Source organism: Choloepus didactylus, chromosome 1 (genome assembly GCF_015220235.1).
Source record: "Choloepus didactylus isolate mChoDid1 chromosome 1, mChoDid1.pri, whole genome shotgun sequence".
In the NCBI taxonomy this organism is placed as follows: domain Eukaryota; kingdom Metazoa; phylum Chordata; class Mammalia; order Pilosa; family Megalonychidae; genus Choloepus; species Choloepus didactylus.
This window is the reverse complement of record NC_051307.1, coordinates 197,183,826-197,203,577: the sequence shown is the minus strand read 5'-3', so window position 1 is coordinate 197,203,577 and position 19,752 is coordinate 197,183,826. Positions and strand designations below refer to the sequence as shown.

General features: G+C 42.1%; 2 protein-coding genes across 2 annotated transcripts in view; both read right to left on the bottom strand.

Moving 5' to 3' along the window:
* Positions 1–217: 217 nt before the first annotated feature.
* TMEM42 (transmembrane protein 42) lies at positions 218–7,620 on the bottom strand. The gene is made up of 3 exons (XM_037848859.1): positions 7,376–7,620; positions 5,472–5,618; positions 218–3,291 (listed from the first exon to the last, which is right to left on the bottom strand). Exons 1-3 carry the CDS (start codon positions 7,565–7,567, stop codon positions 3,151–3,153), a joined length of 480 nt encoding a protein of 159 aa, XP_037704787.1. The 5' UTR covers positions 7,568–7,620; the 3' UTR covers positions 218–3,150.
* A 5,362-nt stretch (positions 7,621–12,982) lies between these two features.
* KIF15 (kinesin family member 15) overlaps positions 12,983–19,752 on the bottom strand; it is a 102,398-nt gene continuing 95,628 nt past the window's right edge. Inside the window, exons 33-35 of the mRNA XM_037848847.1 lie at positions 14,271–14,436; positions 13,909–14,040; positions 12,983–13,564 (exon numbers count right to left, since the gene is read on the bottom strand). Coding sequence (XP_037704775.1) covers positions 13,502–13,564; positions 13,909–14,040; positions 14,271–14,436 — 361 coding nt within the window. The 3' untranslated portion in view covers positions 12,983–13,501. The remainder of the gene's footprint in view (positions 13,565–13,908; positions 14,041–14,270; positions 14,437–19,752) is intronic.

Genomic DNA, 19,752 nt, shown 5'->3' with positions numbered 1-19,752 from the left:
TGCTGTGCATCAGGATATGGGCACCGTTAATTTCAGTAGATGTTGCCAAAGAGCCTTCCAGAGATTGCACCAGTGACATTTCCGCAAGAAGATGAGAAGATGCCTGTTTTTTTTTAAAAGCCTGTTTACTATTAAACTTTTAATCTTGGCCAATCTGACAGGTGAAAAGGTGACATCTTTCTTTTTTAATGCAATTTTATTTAGATATATTCACATATAATAGACATCTCATTTTTATTTCTTTCATTACAAAAAAAGGTTGAGCATATTTTCATGTATTATAAATCATTATGTATTTTTCTCCTCCTTGAACTACCTAATTCTATTCTTTGCACATTTATCTTTTGATCTTTTTCTTATAAATCTATAGAAGAGCTCCCATTACACTAAAAATAGCTTTTGCTTACCAGATGTGCTGAAAGTACTTTTCACAGTTCCAGTATCTTGACTCTGGAAGTTTTGCCACATATACATTTAACTTTATATAGTCAGTTTTTATCTATCTTTCCCTTTGTGTTTCTAGGTTTTGAGTTTTCCTTTGAAACACCTCCATTCAAAGATTTGTTTTCATATTGTCTCTCATTTTCCTGTAATCTTTTTACAGTTTCATCTTTAGCTTTTCTGGAATTTTCTGTGGTACAAGAAATGAGGTAGGGATCCACCTTTATTTTTCTCTAACTACTAAACGTTTGTCCCAACACCTTGAATTGCACAATCTCTCCTTCCTCTACCAATAAGAAATAGTACCTTTATCCCACACCTATCACATTGTCCAGGTCCCTATTTAGATGTCATGACTTCCAAGAGTGGTTAGAAGAACAAATGAAATACTACTCATGAAAATACCAGGCAGGTACCCATCCATCAATTCTGATGTACGGTGGGCGTGATGGTTACTTGGACGAACCCAGCACAAAGGGCCATCTCAAGCCACATCAGCCCCTCCCACCATTGTCCCAACACTGGTATCCAAGAGGCCGTTGTATCTGGTCATTTTGACCTTGAAGGTAAAGCCAAATTGTAACCCAGTAGGGGAGGCAGCATGTTGCCGCATTAAATGGACACACATCAGGTCTGGGTCCCAGCTCTGCCATTCACCAGCAGGGACCTCAGGAAAGTCATTAAATGTCCCTGAGCAGCAGGTGCTCCTCTGTAAAATGATAGCCTTTCACAAGGTCACTCTACACTCCCCTTTTTAGTCCCAAGGCCTCTCATTCTCCAAGTCAGAGGTCAGGAGCAGTCAGCCACCTGAAGAGGAACTCTATGACTTTGGGACTCAACAAGGGAGTCACATTTCCTCTTAAATGTCACTGGAATAAAAGGAGGAGAACCTGATTTAGTCCCTTTGCAGAACTTCAAAGTAGCCACCCCTTGCCTATTGAACTGCTTCTCAAGCAAGAAAGTTGTTGAACAAATCCTGCCAGGAGCTCAGAGGGTTGGGGGCTGGAGAGTCTGCAAAGCGGATTCAAACCCAGCTCCACTGATCCTTAGTGTGACCTTGGGCAGCAACCTGATCTAAAACATGAGGTTATGGTGCCTCTCCATGGTGGTGGGAGAGGACTGAGGCTTCCCATGGGAAACAGAGCCTGGCACATGGACCCTCCTTTTCTGTTCCCTGTTCTGTGAAGCAGTGACACTGTTTTAAAATAGACGACCCTCTGGGATGGGGAAATTCACCAAGCAACCCTAAGGATGAGACACAAGGTGAGGGATACTCTACTAGAAACTGGCCAGCACTCTTCAAAACTGTTGAAGTCTAGAACTAAGGAAATGCTCCAGATTAAGGGAGACCAAAGACAATGGAATGCAAAGTGTGACCTAGGTCATTCTTTTGCTATAAAGGACATTATTGGCACAACTGGAAAAACCCAAGTAAGATTGGAAGACTAATTAATATATCATGTCAGTACTCGTTTCCTGGTTTTAATAAATGTCCTTGTTTTTATGAAATATACACCAAAGTATTTAGTGGTAAAGGGACATCATATCTGCAATCTACCCTTAACAGTTAAACAAAAAAATCTGTATCTATCTACTAATCTATCAAGAAGGATAAACAAATATGGTAATCATTTGGGGAATCTGGGTGAAGGGTATATGGGAATTCTTTTTATGATTTTTACAAACTTTCAGTAATCTGAAGTTATGCCTAAGTAAAAAGTCAATTACAAAGAAGAAAAAAGAAAGAGACCTAGAGAATAGCTCAGGGGCCACACAGTTACAAGTTGGGTGAGGGGGCAATGGAAATCTTCTGGGTCAGTTTTCATTCCTAGTAAGTAAAATAAAACAAAGTCCTCAAAGTGAGGTCAAACTCTTCTCCTTGGGAGCACCAAGAGAATGAATGCACAGATGCTCCTGAAATGCAAAGAGCTCCAGCGTGTGTGACCCCAGGAAGGAAACACAGAGTGGGGCAGGCAGCAGAGCTGCTGAGGCTGCTCCTCTGGGACCAGAATCTCTACACTTTCCTGCCTCCCTTGTAGGAATTTCAGCATTTAGGCTCACTCTAGCTGCTACCTTCTACCCCCAAAAGTAGGAAAGTAAGATTCCATACCTAGTAGTTTTAATTAAAAAAAAAAAAAAAAAAAAAAAAAGTATTTATTAATCCAGTTTTCCTTCTGCCATAATACATAAGCATGACATGGATGACCTGGCCTGATACATCAGCATGAAGTTGTCAGAAAGCCCCAACAGTCACTGATTCTTGTGTGTTATGGGACTGGCCTTTGTGAGGCAACATGACAATAATTACAGCTTGGTTTCAAGTACCATACATGAAGCAGACCAACCCCAGGGTCTTCAGCATCCGCCAAGGCTCACATGAAGAGGAAGCCCACCAGGGTATGCCCAGGAGTGTGCAGGTCAAATGCACTACGCACATCTTATCATGAAAGCTTCAGCCAGAACACTGCTGCGATTGTGACTCCCCTTGCAGAGGTCAGAGCCTTCCGCCCTCAAGGCTGCTCGGTCAGAAGCATGCTTTCCTGGGGAGCAGGGCTGGTGCCAAACGCCCCACCGGTCCAGCATCTCCCTTTGGTGATGGTGACTGTCGGAAGCTGCCCACCAAGGTCACCTGAGCAGCAGTTCCACCTGCCGACCCGAGCCTGGGGCACCATCACTATCTTTCCAGCTGGTCTGTCCAGCCAACTGGAGCTACTGCTGCTTGTGTGGAAGGGTCTTCCAGGTTGGTGGGAGCTTCCTGTGGATGAGCGTGAGTCCACAGAGGATGAGAAACACTCCTCCCCACCACAAGACCTCCTGGCACTCTCCATACAACACGTAGCCCAAGAAAGCCTGAGGGACAGAAGGCAAATGTGAGGAAGGGGAGACCAGTGCTGGAGGGGCTTCACCGAGGCAGGCGGGCACCACCTCACTACCCTGCAGCTGACTTCCTCTAGGGGGTTGGGAGGAAAGGCCTGGAGCCGGAAGTTGTGGCCTGAAACCCAGCTGCACCCAAGGGCAAGTCACTCTGTTCACTCTGTTCACCTGTAGCAGCATGGAAGCCACCTTCCTCACGGGATTGGGTCCCACCAAGCCACATGAGAAGGATCCCAGCAGTGGGCAGGCAGGTAGGCCCAGCAAATGGCTGCTGCCTTATTCACCAACTGGAGCCTTGGCTACCAAGTCGTTCATCCCAAAACTTCGAGACTGGGTACACTCAGCTCTAGCAAGGAGCAAGCGGCTCCACCTTGCTGCCCTCAGGATACCACAAGAAGAGAGGCCTCAGGGAGCCCTGACTACACAGCCCCTAGCAGATTGCTGGACTGCCCGGGGACTTTAAAATGAAGGCTCCACCACAAAGCAGCAGCAAGCACGTAGGCTTTTTACAGTTGGATTTCATTCCCATCTAACTTGAGAATTCCTCCATGTTTGGGAGACTGGAAGAGCCGCCTTACAGCTGTGATCAATAAGCTGCCATCCTGGTGTTATGCTGAGTCACTTCAGTTCTGAGCCTTGGTTGTGTGGTGTGACTTTAAAGGGGAGCACTACTTGCAGTCTGTACCCATCACCATCACCCTCACCCAGTGACCTGGGCATCAGCCTTGACCAACAGGTGAGGAAAGAAGCTTAGAGGTTAAGCAAGTAGACTTACACCTGAGGACCATAATTCTGTCAGGGGAGTTGGTGGCTTGTCAACCCTGAGGCATACATGAGGTGCATACAGCCTAAGAACCCACCTCCCCTGCCTCTGTCCTAACCTGAGGGCAGGTCTGATACCAAATCTAGTGCTCTTCTCTGGCTCATCAGTTTCCATCTTCAAGATGAGGAGGTAGGACCAAATTGCAATATAAGGACCCATTTCTCCAAGCACTAGGACTCCAATCCTGGAATATGCCAAATAGTTCTCTACCGGGCATACTGGCAAGAAGATATTCAGCACTATCTCCCTTTCTGTGCCCTCCAGCCATCATCTGACTCTGGGGTCCTTGGGAATAGGTTCGCAGCCTTCTGCTGAGTGGGAACTGCTACTGCAAAAGCAAACACCACAGGCAAGAGAAAAACGAAGTCACCTCAACTTCTATATCCAGGAGCCACCAGGGCTGGCTATGACAGCCGCAAAGGAGCCATACGGCCCTAGCTAGGGAGCCAGTTCTAAGAAAAAATATGAGCTGGAAACTTTATTGCTAGAAAACTTTAAATGGTTCAAGCAGTGCCAAAGACACTTACTAGCTAAAGAGAAACTTTCCCTGAAAAGACTTATCCCAGCTTACACATAAGAACTTTAGGCCACTGTGTCTTAGAGGCTTGAGACAACATGAGGCCAGTGTGATTCCATGTCCACCAGAACATACACTTTTCATGTGCTCAGGCACATAAACATCCCAGCAGCCAAGTCCTTCAGTGGTGACTCAAGTAGGACTGCTGGGAGCCCAATCTGTCGAGGCATCATAGGTAGGGACTCCCCAACCTGGCTGCATGTCACAATACTAGAGGGGCTTGTAACAGAAATTTCTAGGCTCCACAACTTGGAGATTCTGACCGTAGTTTTGGGGCAGGCCTGACAATGTGGTCAGCCCTGGTCTGTGAGCAGCTTGGTATCCACACTGGTTTCTTTTCTGTGCTCGAGAATGAATAATTCATTCTCTACCCTATTAGGCCCGTTCATGCAAACTCTCTGGCATAGATGATTCTGTTTTTTAAGTAAAAGACAGGTTAAGGAGCAGAATCAGCAAGTGGCTATAGAGAGACCTGGGGGAGGGAGAAGGAAGAGGAAAGGACTGCCCAGATTGGTCCACTGCCCCCATGCGAGTCAGCAGCCAGCCAGGACTAGAAGAGGCCCCGCAAAGAAGTCATAAAGTCACATTCAGTTGCCCAGGATTTGACTTGCTGGTCAGAAGGTCCTGTCTGACCAACTACCCAGCCTCTGCTTCAGTTCCTGTCCTTCCTCCTATCTTGGAAAGGAGGGGTGCCCCAAGAACAACTCACCCCGGTTACAATAAGGAACAAGCTTTACCTCCCAGAACACTACTCACCGAGCTGAGGATGTTTGAAAAAGTCACTGTGACAGATGCAATGGCTGAAGACATGGAGAAACTGAGGCCCCGGCTAAAGAACGTCCACATCAGAGAATTCGTGATCGCCATCACAATAATGCCTAATATGCACAAGCCCATGTTCACCTGCAGGAGAAAGTGTCACTACAGCCATGCCCAGCCAAGCAGCAGGACCTGCAACCCCACTCACAACACATCCAGACATGGTCTCCCACAGCCCAGCCTCTCCTGCAATCCCACCACCACCCAGGGGGTCCTCAGAGCTTTCCTGCAGAGCACCTCACTTAACCCTCTGCGGGCAGCAGGCCTATTTTACAGATGAAACAAACTCAGAGAAGATACTTATTTGGCCATCTTGCTGGCCAAGTGACCTTGGGCAGAAGCACAATGCTAATTCATAATCAGTATTTCCTGTCAGATACCAGTCCCTTATTGATCCCACAGTGACCAGTGCTTGAATCAGTCCCAGAAGGCCAAGTAGCCAATATTTGGTATGTAGTACGAGCAAGACAGGAGTAGAGTCCTCACTTCTGGGGACCAAATAAAGCACGAGTAAGCCATGTCTCCCCACCTGACCCTGATCCTGTGCAGGTTACAGCCTGCTGAGGCAGGCCCTACTGGGCATTCTTTAGCTTTTGCCAGATGCTGTGTTAAGTGCATTCTCAGTTTCATTTATTCCTTAACTTCATTTTACAGATAAAGAACTCAAGACATAGATTACGATTAAGTAACTTGCCCAAAGTGCCACAGCTCCTGAGAGAGCCCCCGGATTCAAACCCAGGCAGTGTGGCTTCATGAAGGAGTCCCAAGAGAAAAGAGGACCTTTAGAAGCCCCCTGCCCAAGGGACATAAAGACCCCTTGTATCCTCCTAGGCAAGACTGCTTCCTCTGAGGATTAAGCCATCAGAACATACTCTTGAATATTTCTTCTAAGAGTTTTCCAGCAGCTAAGTATTTGGTATCTTAAGGAAGAGGTGCTTTCTTATAATTTACAAAAAGGCACTGTAAGGGCCAGGGGCAGCCTGCTTACATAACAGACTACAGACCTGGTTCACAAGTGTAGACTAGAAAAACTCATGGCTCATAACACTCATTTACTTTGGACCACTTACTTCAAAATTTACACCCAACAGGACAGTAACCTCAAACATGGCTGCTTCCACTGGATTAGCACTAAATAGGCTTGAACCTAAATAATACTGGCCTTCAGTCGGTTCACTGTCCCGGTCAGAGCCCAACCTTGGCTTGCAGATGCAATGAAATCCCTCTAGCAAGTAGAGGCTGGCCTATGACTCGGGATCCGAGATGCAAGGAGGAACGGATTCCTTAGCAGACGTGGGAAGCAGTTTAGCAGGTCTCTACATCAGGAGAGCATCCAGTTATGTTTCTCAGTATGTTTTATCTAGGACACCCCAAGCTTCTCATTTTCCCGGCAGCAAGGTAAACTGGTCAGAACACCAGTAAATTACAAAGTAAAGAGATGGGCAAAGGTTTCTCACCTTAAGAGTCAACGTGAAGAGAAACGTTCAGGCACAAGGGACTTAAAACGAGAGGTAGAGTGGATGTAGGAGACGTACGTCTTCCCCGAGAGCGAACTAGCCCAATCGGAGGAAAGATATTAGGTTCCTGGTAAGGGAACGGACCTCGGTCCCTGATATCTCTTACCGCCTACACGGGACGAGGGCTCAACGTGATTCAGAGTCGAAGGATGCTCTCCCATCCCGGCTGACTGCAGCGCCGGTCCGGCTACCAGGCCGAAAAAGCCGGCGAGGGTGAGGAGGCATCCTGCGCCCACAGCCCGGTCCCACCCCGGGGGCCTCGCGGTGCCCTGCCTCCACCCCGCACCACCCGCCCGCCCGCAGCAGCCGCGCCCCGGGCTCGACCTCGCTGCCGAAGGCCAGCTTGGCGGAGGCGGCGGCCAGGGCCCCGAACGCGCCGGCGCACAGACAGTTGAACGCGCCCCAGAAGCGGCGCCGCATCGCGCCGGCCTGGAGGTGCGGGGGGAAGTCGGCGGGGGTGTCGGGGTAGACGGCTGAGGACACCGCACCGCGCGGGCCGACCGGCCTCTCGGCCATATTGCCCACGGCGGACGCCTCGTCGGCCCACCGCGTCCGCCACCAGCGGGACCGAGCGCGCGCCGCAATTGGATGACGGCTTCACGTGACGCAGCGCTCACGTAAGCGGGGCGGCCAATTCCCGCTCCCCGAGGGTCTCGGCGTGTAGAGGCGTGGCCGCCAGGGCTGAGCCTCGCGCTGGGGCCCTCTGGCCCCTTCCCAGCGCGCGAGCGCCCTCGGGCGTTGGTTCTGGGAGGTTTGTGCGCAGAGGGGGATGCCGGGACCGGAAGCTTGAGGCGGAGAATGCCGTTGCTGTTGTAGAATGTAAACCGCACGTAGTTTAGCAGTTGAACTCTTTGCCGCTTGACCTCTCGTGGAAATTTGTTAAAAATGCAGAGTTCCGTGCCCCGTCCAGACCCACCGAAATCTAAATCTGCATTTCAACAAGCCTTCCAGATGATTCATGTGCACATTGCAGTTTGAGAAATGCAGGGAGAATGGGGAATGGAGAGATGCTTAGGCCGGGGGCGCCGGAGATCTCCAGACGAAGAAAGGATCCAGGCCTCAGCGTTAGGGCTTCAGGTAAATCAATAGACCCAGGAGGTTTTGTACACAGTCGTAGAAAATTAAGAAAGAGATTAGGAGAAAATAAATGATCCATAACAACCCCCTCGCTCAGATAATCAGGATTAACATTACTTCTAATTTCCTATGCAACTATATGTTTAAAATATTTTAATTTTAAAAGTCGTACACTCTCTTTAAAAATAAACTGCTGTTAGAAGTGTATATTCTTTCCCCCCACTTCCACTGTCCAGGAAAACCACTAAGAGTATTTTTTTCCCTATGTGTATTGAATTATATATAGTACAACTGTATGTAAGTTATATTCATATGTATGAGACTATTTTTTAACAAACGATTTCAAAGTACATATGCTGTTCAGCAGCATTCCTTTTCCCCCTTTGGAAGATACCATGGAAGTCTTTCCATGTCATTCTGCTTCTCTCACACGGTAGTTTGTGGCTTAAATAAAAGCAGATAACCCTTATAACCCCTACTTGGTACAAACTGTACAACTGTTTGATGAGGACACCTCACTGTGCCATGCCAGTGAGCAAAGTGCTGTTTGAACCCCAACTCAAAGGTGTGCCCCTCTGAAAGCTCCTACATTACTTTGAACCTTCAGGAAAGCAAGTGATGCTGGGCCTGATCCACTGCATGCTTGAAAATCATTACAACAAATGATGCCTCTACGAGTGCAAGAGGTTGAAAAGCACAGAGCCACCTCCTCAGCTACATCCCTACCTTCACATTAGTCCTGTGGTTATTCTTGTGCCAGTTTGTCTCCCTATTACTTGTAGGCTCATTGAGGCCAGAGACCACATCTTTCTTTCACCTTCAGGTTTCCAGTGCCCAGTGCAGGGTCTTGGTCTGATGATGATGGTTGAATTGACACCATTCTTGAACACTCTGCCAGAAAATTATTTCTGTCTCCTAGACACTGGTCCTTCTCAAACTTTCCTGTGCACTCATATCACCTTCTGATTCAGGAGGTCTGGAGATGGGCTTATTCTGTTTTTAACAGGCTCCCAGAAGCAAATCAACAGCAAGAGGTCTTCAATAAGGAAGATCCAGCATAAAATCCACTCTACAACATATGGCCAGCTCTATAATTAACCAACTGGACAAGTCAAACCTCCCCACTTCTGTCCTCACTTCTCACCTCCCATTCCCATACAATCTTCCTTAACTCTTAGATCAGGGAGACAGACCTGAACTTGGGCTCCTGTCTCCATGCCAGTCAACCTTGCATTAAAGCTCTTTCTTTTCTCAAAATCTCTGTCATAGTATTGGCCTCTGTGTGCATCAGGCAGCAAGCCTTTGCTCAGTAATACAGTTATCCATCCTCTCTAGCATCACCAGTCTCTCTTGGTTGCCACAAGTGCTCTTTTGGACCATCTTCTGCCCTGAATAAAACAATCCTTCCTAGACTCCACTTCCTTCTCTATCTCTCACTTCCACTGACCTCACTTCCATATTTCTTCTCTCCACTTCAAGATAAAGCTTTTCAACATACTTGTCTCTTCTTCCTCACCATCCAGTCCCTCTGAAGCCACTTTGCTCTCTATTGCTTTCCTACATATCGAGTCACTGAAACTGCACTTGTCAGGTAATCAGTGTCCTCTGTGAACACTTCTAGGAGATGCTTCTGGGGTATCCCACTTGACCATTTTACCTCAGCACCACACAGTTGGGCACTCCCTTCTTCAAACACTTTCCTCCCAAGGATTCCAGGACACCACATTCTTTGGTTTTCCTCCTGGCATCTGAAAGTCGGCTGACCCCAGCATCCACGAAGGGCTTTCAACTGTCAGTGCTGTTCACAAGGAGAACTCACCCAGTCCAAATGGCTTCAAGATACACTCTTGTTGTAGATTTACATGGTCCAAATTCCAACTGCCTTTTTGATATCTCCACCTGGGTATCCAATAGGCTCCCAAAATCTAACATGTCCAAAATGAACCTTGATCCCCACCTCCATCCTTCCTTCCTCAGAGTTCCCCATTTCAGTAAATGGTACCACATAGATGCTCAAGCTCAAAACTGAGGTGGCATCTCTGAATCCTCCCTTCTCCCCTTATCTTGCACACCTAATCCATGCACAGGTTCACTTCTGCCAAAATTGCATCTTAGCCCCATCACCTTTTCCTCATCCTCCTCTACCATCCTATTTTGTGGCTGCTATTTTGTGCCTGGATTTCCATAATAGCCTTCTGGAAACAGTCACCATGAAACTAATGAAGCTTAAGTGTCCCTTGCATTCACAGGCCCTTTTCAAGGCCCTAGCAATTTTGTATTCATTATTTTGGATTCTTTAAGAGGGCCTTCAAAATATATATGCTTCAGGCCCAAAAAAGCCTGGATTCACCTTTTGGCCTCTTAACAGATTTCCCCACTTCCACTTTTATCTTAGAATAAAATTGAAACTCACATTTTGTCTGTCCTTCCCTTGCCATCCACTACCAGTTTTCCCGCTCATGCATGGTTCTGTAACCTTACAGATCTCTTTTCTCTTCCTTTAAGAAGCCAAGCTATGTCTCACCTCTACCTGGAATCCTTTCTCTGACTCTTCAAGTGGCCAGACTTTTCTCACATTTCGGATCTCAATTTAAATGTTAGCTCCTCACATGGGCTTTTCCTGATCATCCTACCTTAAATAGGTCCCCTCCCTATTTCTATTACATATAACATTCCCTTTCCCTCCTGCATCTGCAGCACTTAGAATAGCAACTGACACAGATGCTCAAAAGTTACTGAAAGAACAAATGAAGCCATGGAAACTCCCCCTTTCTCTGCCCTAATTCCCTCTCCATAAATTGCCACAATACCTTAACCACAAACTGCCTGACATTGGCAGAAACTGGTCCTAACTGGCCTGTAAAAACTCTCCCGCCAAACATATGCATAGTTGCTGCCAAATATAACCTCAAGTAATCTTTCCTTCAAAATTCCTCCTCAGAACCAAGATTACAGGGATGAGAAGTCAGTTGGAAGCAATAAAATGCGAGGGGTCTCTCAAAAGGAAGATAAGATGCAACCTGCTGGCATATTTCTACAAACAGCTATCAGAAAATGTCAACCTGAATCCCGCCACTATCCCCACATCCCTTAATTCCGATCCTATAAATCTCCCTTACTTGTTGGATCGAAGAGAGATTTGGGTGTTACCTCCTGTCTCTTTGCTGGTTGGCCTTACAATAAATCTCTTTCCTCAAAATCCCAGTGTCATGGCATTGGCTTCTGTATGCATCGGGCAACAGGCCCATTGCTCAGCAACACAACCACCTCCTTCCAAGACCTTTTCATGCCAAGGGCAGGTCTCTCCTCATCTGGCAAGGCCCTTACCCCATTGTCCAGCCTCTCTCATTCTTGCCTGCCCTTCCAACACTATTTTCTCTCTCCCAGGTCATTTTCTCTCTCTCTATTGTTTTCTTCTCCCTTCCTTTTCTGTCTTCTATCTTCCTCTCTCCTTGATTCCACAACCCCCACCACCACCACCTCTCTCTAGTCCTCCCTTTGTCTGTGTCTCTTTTCTGTTTCCATTTCTCTGCTCCCTCTTGCTTGTTCAGTTAAACAAATGAGCACATATTCTGGACCAGGCCCTGTTCCAAGCAGCAGAGTTGCCTGGATGCCTAAGACAAGATCCCTGCCCTGCTAGGGTCCTACCTTTATGGAAAAATCTCAGTTCAACCTCCTCTCCTGAGCTGGCCCGAGGCCTTGTCTCCTTTCCTTGTTATGGGAGATAAGACCCAAGCCTCTTTATTACAAGTTTCAATATTCCATCTTCTCCACTCTCCAAGGCAGTTACATGGTCTGCTCTTGACCTTACATTGAATTTTAGTTCCTTTTTCATTTCTGCTCTTGGGGATTTACTATTATTTCTTGAGTTCAACTATGCATTGATTTAAGTTTTTCTTCAGCTTTAATTGAGGCATAACTTTCCAGCAGTAAAATTCACCCATTTTAATTGTACAATTCAATTTTTAGTAAATTTATGGTTGTGCAACCATTACCACAAAGCCATTTTAAAGCATTACCACCACACCAAAAAGGGCTCTTGTGCTCTTTACATTATTTCTGCTCCCATTCCCATCCCCAGGCAACTATCTCTATAGTTTTGCCATTTCTGGACATTTAACATAAATGGAATCACACAGTATGTGGTGTTTTGTGCTCAGCTTCTTTTACTTACCATATTTTTTAAGGTTCACCTATGTTGTAGCATTTTAGTAGTAAAAAAAGTCCCTGTTTTACTACTAAGTAGTATTCCAAAACATGGAAAAATGCTCAGCATCATTATTCGTTAGGAAAATGCAAGTGAAATACCACTACACACCCACTAGGATGGCCGTAACAAAAAAAACTGACAATAACAAGTGATGGGGAGGATGTGGCAAAATTGGAATACATTGCTGGTGGGAATGTACAGCCCCTTTGAGAAACAGTTTGGCAGTGACTTATCAAGTTAAACATATACTTACCATATGACCCAGCAATTCTACACCTAGGAATCTACTCAAGAGATACGAAATATATGTCCACACCAAGACTTCTACATGAATATTTGTAGATGCTTAACAGCAGCATTATCTGTAGTAGCCCCAAGTAGTGTACCATTCAAATGTCCATCAGCTGGTGAGTGGATAAATAAAATGGGGCACATAGCTATCCATTGGAATATTGTTCACAATGTAAAAGAATACAATTCTGATACATGGAAGTTCCTCGAGAGCAGGGCTTTTTGTTTGATTTGTTCACTGATGACCAGTACCTGGCAAGCAGTAGGTGCTCATTAAGTATTTGTGGCATGAACAAGTGAATGAACAATGTAAATCACTTTATTAAATGTTCATTGTTTTTTTTAAAGTTCTATACATTGGAAAAATGGCCTATTTACAGTCATAGTAAATGGTCATGAAAATACTCAAAGTTGAAATACAAAAATAATCTATATTAACAAGTCTGCTTTTTACATGCTGCAAAATTAGCCATCAAACCTACTTTATATTGTTTTGGAACCACTTTATGTTGTTAGAGGTTTTAATGTAAGATTTAAAGGAGATTATGGCATTATCTAGGGAGAAAATGTCTGCTCTGACCCTACATCCATGGAAAACCTTAGCCACAGCCTTTTATTTTAAAAAAAGGCAAGGGTTTCACAGTATTTACAATTGATTAAAAGCCTTGAAATGAGATGGTAGCCTGTTAACAGCAGACAGCCACAGGTCACATGTGATTACGAAATGCTTGTTAAAAACTTGAGGGTCAGCCATCACTGTCAGATTCAGTAATTAAAGTTCTCAACTCAGCTCTTTTGAGGGGACAAGAGTAGGTCTTACTTTTATAACAGAAAAAAAATCTCCAAGCAAGATAGGTAGTTGACCAGGGTCATTATGATTCATTCTTTTTCTTTTCTTTTAAGAAGATATTCTCAACACGCAACTTTTCTGACTCCTGATAAGTTATTAAAAAAAAAAAGAAGAAAAAGAAAAGAAAAAAAGTTAAGGCTCTAATTCTTATAGGAAGAGCTATTCTTCTTGGCCTTCATTAAGTTTATATTCCAAATTAAGACTACAATATTTTTTATTCATAAACTATTTAAACTAACAAACAAGAATCTGATGCTTATGATAATTTAACTGACTGAAGTATGCTTGGAGTAGCAATGAGAAATTTTTTTGAATTCAGGAAACTCCCTGAAGTAAGCAATTATTGATTCAATAATTAAATTTTAATTTTTAAAACATAATCATTTTTAAATCTGAGGGACTTTATTTGGAATAATTTTCAGAGTTTACCTCAGCCAGTCTGACATTTTCCTTCTTCAGCCGTACTACGTAGTGAATCTTCTGATGTGGGTTTTGGTGACCTACCAACTTTCCATTTTCCTCAGCGAGATATGCCACCTGCTTCCTTAACGTTTCCATTGTCTGCAAGTAAAATCAATCCAGGGAGGGAAAATGAGGAGAAAGTCTTATTTTTTTTTTTCTTTCACACTTTCCAAGAGTATAGGGAGTGAGAGAGAGCCCAGATTCTCAACTTCCATCACCATACACTTCTGTACTGGAGGACACCCAATAACAGAAATGAATTTTACACTGATTAGTTTTTTTAATTCGAGTGTCCTAAGTACCATGAAAACACAGACACATGAATATACCTGGAATGTTCTCTCCCTTTCTTCATACATTTCTTCCAGCTTTGATCTCAGTTCTTCCTTTTCCTGGAATGCTTTAGACTCCAAAGTTCTAGTTCGTTCAAGTTCCTCAGACATTCTCAGGCAGTCCATCTCTTTGTTCTGAAGGACATTTCGGACTTCCTCTAGGCTGTAAGAATAAACATCACTTTATGGTATTCCAAAGGAACATAATTACAAAAACATCACTCAAATTAGACATTTTTTTCCCTAAGCCCAGAATTCTGAATTGAAAGTGTCATTAATATTCAACTCTTGGAACAGAATATTCTGCATGCTGTCCTTTGTCAGGTGTGCTTTTTGGTTTGTTTGTTTTGCCCAAGACTTTCATTTGGACAACTACTCAAACCGTTTTTTTTTTTTTTTAATTCAGTTTTATTGAGATATATTCACATACTATGCAATCATCCATGGTGTACAATCAACTGTTCACAGTACCATCTTATAGTTGTGCATTTATCACTCCAATCTATTTTTGAACATTTTCCTTATACCAGAAAGAATCAGAATAAGAATAAAAAATAAAAGTAAAAAAGAACACCCAAATCATCCCCCTCATCCTACCCTATTTTTCATTTAGTTCTTGTCCCCATTTATCTACTCATCCATCCCTACACTGGATAAATAGAGTGTGATCCACAGGGTTTTCACAATCACACTGTCACCCCTTGTAATCTACATTGTTATACAATCATCTTCAAGATTCAAGGCTACTGGGTTGGAGTTGGTATTTCAGGTATTTACTTCTAGCTATTCCAATACATTAAAACCTAAAAATTGCTCAGACCATTTTTAGAAAAATAAAAATTTAGAATGGAAATTCTTTTAGACTCAGCCTACTTGGACCAAATACAATTTAGGTAATAAAGTTTGCATGGTTTATTAAGGGCCCTACATCTTAGAGGAATAATTTCTGATTCAAACAGTGCTCCTCAGAGAGTAGTAGGCACTACTCATTTCTTTAAAAATGTACTATTTAGAACTACAAACTCAATAAAACCATTAACTGAAAAGAAACATAAGAAACAAGGTTACTATTACATATGGAATTTCACAAACTTCATAAAATTGTCTGAATCCTAGGAGTCTCCTGAAAGAAACAAATGCTTTTTATTTTACAATGCTCCATATGGAATGTTGATTATTGAAATGATGTAATACACAGATTTTAATATACCACTCACGGCCAGTTGCATTCTAGGGCAACTGTTTCTTGAATACACTCTGTGGAACCTTAGAAGGAGGATGTGGGGAAAAGGGCATTTATGCTCTCCCAATTCATTCAGAGCAGCTCCCATTTTTGTCTTATGTATTTTGCTTCAGTATGGCGTAGCAGGCACTGTAGTTGCCTACCCAACATCCACTCCTCTGCTTCTCCCTTGCTGATGTAAACCCACTTTTATCGGGGGAGAAGGGGGAGAGACACACCCTATTCCCAAGGGACAGATACAATTATGTGTGCTATTTCTTGGAGTATAGCTTCCTTATCCACACGTGCGGGCTCCTGTGTGTTCTAGGGACAGAATATGAATCACCTATTCTGGATATTACTTGACTGTGAAATGAATTACATAGCATTCACTCTTTTCACTAGAAGGCCTCAAATGGATGTTATTTCTACTATAGCTGAAATTCTATGAACTATACCGCTGGATTCTCATAGAGCCTATAAGTGACCCAGGTTTCCTTCATAGCTCTACCACTGACTGGGAGCAGGTCCCTGAACTGCTCAGAAGAATTTGAAGGGGTTGAACAAGCTCTGTTCCACATCTATACTCTCTGATACTAAGAAGCAAATGGCTCAACAACTGGACAATAAATCTTTTCACAAGCTGGGTAATCTTTGTCAGCTGATCATTAAAAATAATTTTTGATGATAGATCACTCTGTAATTTTTGGCACATAACCTGGACAAAATTTTAGCAATTGGATGACATTACTCTAATAAAACTCCTTCCATTGCACGTACTTACTATGTAAGTAAGATTTTTCTCAGCACTTAGATCTATAAAAACAAAAGATAGGAACATAAATGACTGTATCCTGTCTTATTCCAGAATTAAGTATAGCAGAATAATGAGCTAATTGAAGAAAAGACTTTAAGATAAAATGCATCAAGATACACAATTCCACTAAAATTTTATGTTCTAAGGATAGTAATTATTTATGAAAATTTATCATAAATTTAGGATACTTTGATTAACTGGGTACTAATAATAATTGCAATGAGGACTTAATCCAGAAGAAATGTAATGTGTAAAGTGATGTGTTTACAATAAGTTTTAAAAATTACTTATATTTATATATATATTTATAAATTGAAATATATATTTTTTCATTGCTAAGTAGTATGACAGAAAAATCAATAAAAAAAAAAAACTTCCCCCCAAATATATTAAAGTAGGATAAAATTCCATCCAAGAGTACAATGGAAACTCAATTTCAAAGGAAAAAAGAATGATGTAAAATGTCAGACTTAGAAGTTTGTTCTTTTTTTTTTTTTTAAAGGTCTAGAAGATAAAAAACCAGAAGGATAAAAAGCATTCCATAAACACTTTATTTTAAAATGTCACTACTTTCAATATGGTGGAATGTCTACCCTTTGCAACAATTTAAACTTACAATAAAAAACTTAGACAAAGTCAATTTTAAAAATGTGCAAGAGGGTACATGGTGTTTCAAATATTATTTTGGAAGGTTTGACAAGTGAAAACATTTGAGGATCTCTGTTCCTGATGAAAGTATCCACAAAGAGATCTATTTTTGTTTTATCATTTTATTTGTTAATTCTGATCAGTTGACTTTTGAACTTGATAGAAAATACATACACCACAATCATCAAAGAATGATGCAATTTATAAGATTAAATTATGAAACTGTATGAATAAATTAAACTCATGTCTACAGAAAACATATAATCTAGTTCAAGACCGAAGGAAATCAGAGTATTGATCTACAGATCTCAGAGGGAATTAAGGAGTTTTGGCTTTTCAAACTTTATTTTGGAAACATATATACAACATAAAAATTCCCATTTTGACCACTTTCAAGGATACAATTCAGTGGCATTAATTATATTCACAATGTTATGCTACCATCACTATCATACATTACCAAAACTCATGCATTCCCCTTAACAGAAACTTGGTACCAATTAAGCATTAACTTCCCAACCCTACCTCACCCCACCCCCCAGCCCTGGGAATCTATGATCTACTTTCTGTCTCTATCAATTCCCATATTCTAGTTATTTCATATAAGTGAAATCATATACTATTTTTCTTTTGTGTCTGACTTATTTCACTCAATGTCTTCAAGGTTCATCCATGTTGTCTCACGTATCAGAACTTCATTTCTTTTCACAGCTGACTAACATTCCATTGTATGTATATTCCACATTTTATCTATTCATCTGCTGACAGGCACGGGTTGCTTCCACCTTCTGACTACTGTAAATAATGCTGTCATGAAAATCAGAGTACAAATATCTATTCAAATCTCTGTTTTCAGTTCTTTTGGGTAGATAAACAGAAGTAGGATCGACAGGTCATATGGTAATTCTATGTTCAACTTTCTGAGGAACTACCAAACTGTTTTCCATAGCAGCTGCACCATTTTACATTCCTATCAACAATGCGTGAAGGTTCCTATTTCTCTAACTCCTCAACAACACTAATTATTTTCAATTTCTTTAACAATAGCCATTCTAGTGGGTGTGAAGTAATATCCCATTGTGGTTTTGATTTGCATTTCCCTAATGGCTAATGACGTTGAGCATCTTTTCATGTACTTATTATCCATTTGTATGTCTTCTTTGGGGAAATGTCTATTCAAGCACTTTGCCCAGTTTTGTCTTTCTGTTGAGTTGTAGGTGTTGTGTTCTTTATATAGTCTCAATTTTGAACACTTATCAGATATATGATTTTCTCCCCTTCTGTAGGTTTTCTTTTCACTTTCTTATGTCCTTTGATACACAAAAGTTTTTCATTTGGATGACATCCAATTCATCTTTTTTCCTTTTGTTGCTTGTGCTTTTGGTGTCACATCTAAGAATCCATTGCCGAATACAAGGTCTTAGAGATTCAACCCTGTAATTTCTTCTAAGAGTTTTATGGTTTTAGCTCTTCTGTTTAGGTTATTGATCTCTTTTTGAGTTATTTTTTGTGTATGGCGAGAGGTAGATGTCCAACCTCATTCTTTTACACATGGATTTCCATTGTCCCAGCACCAATTATTGAAGAGACTGCTCTTTCCTCATTGAATATACTTTGGCAGTCTTATCAAAGATCAATTGGGCATAGATGTGAGGGTATATTTCTGAGCTCTCAATTCTATTCATTGGTCTATATGTCTGTCCTTGTGCCAATAGCACACTGTTCTGATTACTGTAGCTTTGTAATGCGTTTTGAAATCAGGGTGTGTTAGTCCTCTTACTTTGTTCTTTTTCAAGATGTTTTTGACTATTCAGGGTCCCTTTCCCTTCCACGTGAATTTGATAATTGGCTTTTCCATTTCTGCAAAGAAGGCTGTTGGAATTTTTATTGGAATTTCTTTGAATCTGTAAATTACTTTGAATAGTACTGATATCTTAATGTTGAGTCTTCCACTCCATGAACACAGAATGTCTGTCCATTTATTTAGATTCTTCTTTAATTTCTTTTAAGCAATGTTTTGTAATTTTCCATATACAAGTCCTTTATATCCTTGGTTAAATTTATTCCTAGATAGCTGATTCTTTTTGTTGACTGTGAACCTCACCATTTTGCTGAATTCCCTTATTAGCTCTAGTAGCTTTCTTGTAGATTCTTTGGGATTTTCCATTATGTGTGTATGTGTGTATGATCATACCATCTGCAAATAGAGCTAGTTTTATTTCTTCCTTTCCAATTTGGATGCCTCATTTCTTTTTCTTGCCTAAATTGCTCTGGCTTGACCTTCCAGTATAATGTTGATGGCAGTGGTGAAAGTGCCTTGCTTTGTACCTGATCTATGGGAGACAGCATTCCTTCTTTCCCTGTTGAGTTTGATGTTAGCTGTGGGATTTTCATATATGCCCTTTTATTATTTTGAGGAAGTTCTCTTCTATTCCTAGTTTTCTGAGTGTTTTTATGAAGAAAGGATGCTGGATTTTGTTAAATGCCTTTTCTGCATCAACTGAGATGAACATGTGGATTTTTTTTCTTCATTCTATTAATGTGGTATATTACATTGATTGATTTTCTTATTTTGAACTACCCTTGAATACTTAGGATAAATTCCACTTGATCATGGTGTAACATTCTTTTAATGTATTGTTAGATTCAGTTTGCTAGTATTAAGATTTTAAATCAGAGGAAACCAGAAGCAGAAGTGAAAAGGGAGACCTGGTCAGCTACATTGTTCTCATTATCCATGAGAAGAAAACCCAACAATTTCTCAAGGGATGCTAAACTTTCCCTGGCACTAA